At 56.2% G+C, this 3,658-nt stretch overlaps 1 protein-coding gene across 1 annotated transcript; it reads left to right on the plus strand.

Moving 5' to 3' along the window:
* The first annotated feature begins 472 nt into the window (after nucleotides 1–472).
* On the plus strand, nucleotides 473–1,963 carry LOC117594523. Its single transcript, XM_034292394.1, has 2 exons — nucleotides 473–1,079; nucleotides 1,572–1,963. The coding sequence occupies exons 1-2, from the start codon at nucleotides 473–475 to the stop codon at nucleotides 1,859–1,861; spliced, it is 897 nt and encodes a 298-aa protein (XP_034148285.1). The 3' UTR covers nucleotides 1,862–1,963.
* The last annotated feature ends 1,695 nt before the right edge of the window (nucleotides 1,964–3,658 follow it).

Genomic DNA, 3,658 nt, shown 5'->3' on the forward strand with positions numbered 1-3,658 from the left:
CACTGTTTGTAAATCTGTTAAATAAACACATCAGTAGCAAGAGGGAGTTTTGTAGCTTCACTGGTATATATCCTATATTTTTAAATGGTTTGTGCCCCACAAATGTTTTACATATAAAAACGCCACTGTTTGGGAGGGTGGCAATAAACGTTTTGTTTTCCTCCTTTTGTCTTTTTGCTGCACCGCTAACATATAATCGTTTCATAATTTCCCAAGTTATATTTCGTGGAGCTCCGCCCCCTAGAGGGGCTTTAGCTCCTAGTGGTTTACCCGTGCCGCGTCATCGGCCGTACTGAAAACTCATTATGCAAGATGCATCAGCCAATCAGGGCACGCCTGCCCCTATATATGACCCGTGAGCCCAGAGAACGTCCTCCCTTTTTATTCAGCAACAGTTTGTTGAATTCGTTTGATTACTCTACAGCCTGACAATATTTTTGCCGTCGAATTTCTTCAACTCAACGTTCTCAACATGAACAAATACTTCGCCGCCGCGTGCCGCTGCGCCGACCTGTCTTCAGACCAGGATCCGCACTCCGCTTGTGTTTCCTGCCTGGGTCCGGCACATGCTCGTGACGGTCTCACTGATCCCCCGGCTTGCTCCTCCTGCGCCGTCCTGTCCCTCCCTACACGTGTAGAGAGGGCAGCCTACTTTGAACAGGAGGTGGAAGTCCCCGCCGTGCTGAGCTCCTCCGAGGACAACGACGAGGACGACGTGTTATCAGTGGAGGACGGTTCTACGCAGAGCCGCGCTCCCCTGACCCAAGCGAGCTCGCTGCCTTCCCACGTGGGCTGTGGTGGCGGTTCCCACGTCTCTCCTTCTCTCCGGGGAGAACTCGAGGACGACTTCTCTTCAGCTGCCTCTCTCCGTCCGCCCCCTCTCCGCGTGGAGTTTGCGGGTATGATTGAGAGAGCAGCTCTACGCATCCAGCTGCCCTTGCCTCCTCTGCCTACACCTAAACAGCCTTCGGATATGTCCTTCGGTTCCTGGGCTGAGCGAGTGAAACCGGTGGACTCCCCTGCTCCTGAAGTCCTTGGTTTTAAGGGCTTCGCCGAGGGCTCCTGGTCTGCTCCAGCTTCTGCCAGGGCGCCTGTCAGATCCTACGCTACTTTCACCAAGGTCCAGGGTCGTCTCGCCCCCATCAGCTCTGCCACTCCGCCGTTGGAACCCGAGCTGGCCGCTCACTTCCTTCCTTCCTGGGGATGGTCCGGCAAGAAGCCTGCCTTGCCTTCTACCAAGGACCGCTTTTCAGGACAGCTTTGGGACAAGGTGTACGTTCTGGGATCTCAAGCCCTGGCCGCGGCGCACAACGTTGCTCTGCTCGCGTCAGCGTCTTCCCACATCTTGGACCGTTCATCTTCCCCGTCGTCACGTGACGTCGAGGAAGTAGCAGCTAACCTTAAGGCTATCCTCCACCTTAACCAGGCTCAGACTGTCTGCGCTGGGCGCTCTGTGGCGTCGGCCGTCGTCGGTCACCGTCATCTGTGGCTCTCCCTCTCCTCTCTACGTGAGTGTGATCGTGCACCCCTCCTCAACGCTCCTCTCTCCCAGGAGGGCTTGTTCGGCGACGCTGTCCACACGGCCATAGCGTCTTTTAAGAAGACTGACGAGGGACGGAAGGAGCTATCCCGGCACCTTCCTTTAGTCGGTTCATCTGCCCGACGGTCCTACTCCTCTTCTCATCGCCAGGGTTCTTCCGCCAAACGTCGCCAGCGCCGTCATGTCTCTGCCACCGCCTCCGCTGCTGCCCCAGCTCCTCCTGCCACGGCTTCAGCTCCTGCTCCTCCTCTGGTGCGTTGTAGACTACCCGCTCCCAAACTCAGCGTTCCCTGGCCGTCTAAGAAGCCCAGACCATCCTGACTAGGCGTGGAGCGGGCTGTGAGTGGCAACGTTGCCCTCACGGCCCCCGTCTCTTCCTTCACCAAAAGAGCAAGGGCTGAGTCTGACGGCGTCGCAGACTCGGCCCAGCACTTTTTACATTTTAATAAACAGGCTAAACGTTACTTGGGCGTAAGTTGTGCTTTTGTGCAGGCTCAGGCGGTTTCTGAGACTGTAAAATCACTTGAGAATTCCACATGCCCTAGTTTGCCTCCTTCGGTGGCTATTAGAGACTCGGTGAACGCTCTCCCTGTCTCTATGCCAGCCCCGTTGGATATAAGCAGTGGCGCAAATGAGCGGCTTTTCCCTCATTCTCGCCCTGCAGCCGGTAGGTTCTCTAATGTGTTTACTTGTGCACGTTCTATTCCTTTCCCTACTCTCTGTAGGGATAGGAGTTCTGTTGGTAACTGTCAGGATAGCGAGTGTGTTCGGGGTGTTATAAGTATAACTTCTCGCTCCTCTCTACCTGCCAGCTCCGATAGACTTAAGTGCCGGCTAGCGGTTTCGGAGTCGTCTCCTATCCTGCTACCCGCCAGTCAGGAGCTCCTTTGCTCTCAGAGTCCTGCCCGGCAAGATTGCGTTTGCTTTCACTTGCCGTCAAGGAAACGCTCGCGTATACACTCGCCGGTTTCCTCTCCCTCCCGCCACTCGTGGGTTGTCGAGCGCCCTGAGACTTCGCCCGTTGTTACAGATGTAATTGCGGGGGTGTCTCATGCCACTCTCGACGGCGATATTGTACAAAACTATCTCGCCTGCTCTGCCCGGCATCTCCTTAGCAACGCGTCCCCGCTCAGGGTGCAACGTCCGCGTATGCTGATGCCGGGTTCCTCTCTCTCCCGTCACTCGCGGGTTGCTGAGCTTCCTGATACTTCGCCCGTCGTCTCATTCTGCTCGCAGCGAGAAGATCACGCATCAGGGATCACCGGCTCTCGTCTCTGTTTCGATCCCTGCCCTCCCTGACCGTTCCAGTCTTGCTTACCCTACCCGGTGTCTCCTTGCCAACGCGTCCCCGCTCAGGGTGCAACGTCTGTGTATGCAAATGCTCCACTCAGGTTCCTATTAGAGAGAGCACAGGGTTTAACACACAGCAGGATGGCTCAGTGGTTAGCGCAATTGCCACTCAACCGGCGGACCAGGATTCGCCTCCCGAGGCGGCAACTAATTTTTCTTCTGTTTTTTCTCATCCCTTTCCCCTCCTGCCCTCCTTGGGCCGTGTCTCTCCCTTTCGGGTCGAGCTCGGCGGCGGTAAGGGCGGAGAGGGAATTCGAGTCTTTCCTCGCCAACGCCCCCCAACTACCTGCTCTGCCTCTCTCAGAGCATTATTGGGAGTGGCGTCAGCATTGTTCCATGTCACTGTGGCTCGATCGAACAATCAAGAGGGGCTATCTGATTCAGTTCAGATCCGTTCCACCCCCCTTCTCGGGGATAGTGGAGACGGTGATGTCATCGCCGGACAGGGTGTCCGCTCTACTGTCGGAGGTGACAGAACTGTTGAGCAAAGGGGTGATCTCCGAGGTCCCGGAGGATCTCAAACAGAACGGTTTTTACTCCCGTTACTTCCTGGTTCCCAAGAAGACAGGGGGAGTGAGACCGATCTTGGACTTGCGCAATCTGAATGCGCACGTGGCCAAGCGCCCGTTCCGCATGCTCACCACCAGCCGTCTGCTCGAGGCCTTTCTACCGGGGGACTTCTGCTCGAGCATAGACCTCAAGGATGCCTACTTCCATGTCCCGATCGTTCGCAGGCACAGGAAGTTCTTCCGCTTTGCCTTTCTGGGA

Source organism: Esox lucius, chromosome 5 (assembly GCF_011004845.1).
Source record: "Esox lucius isolate fEsoLuc1 chromosome 5, fEsoLuc1.pri, whole genome shotgun sequence".
Classification (NCBI taxonomy): domain Eukaryota; kingdom Metazoa; phylum Chordata; class Actinopteri; order Esociformes; family Esocidae; genus Esox; species Esox lucius.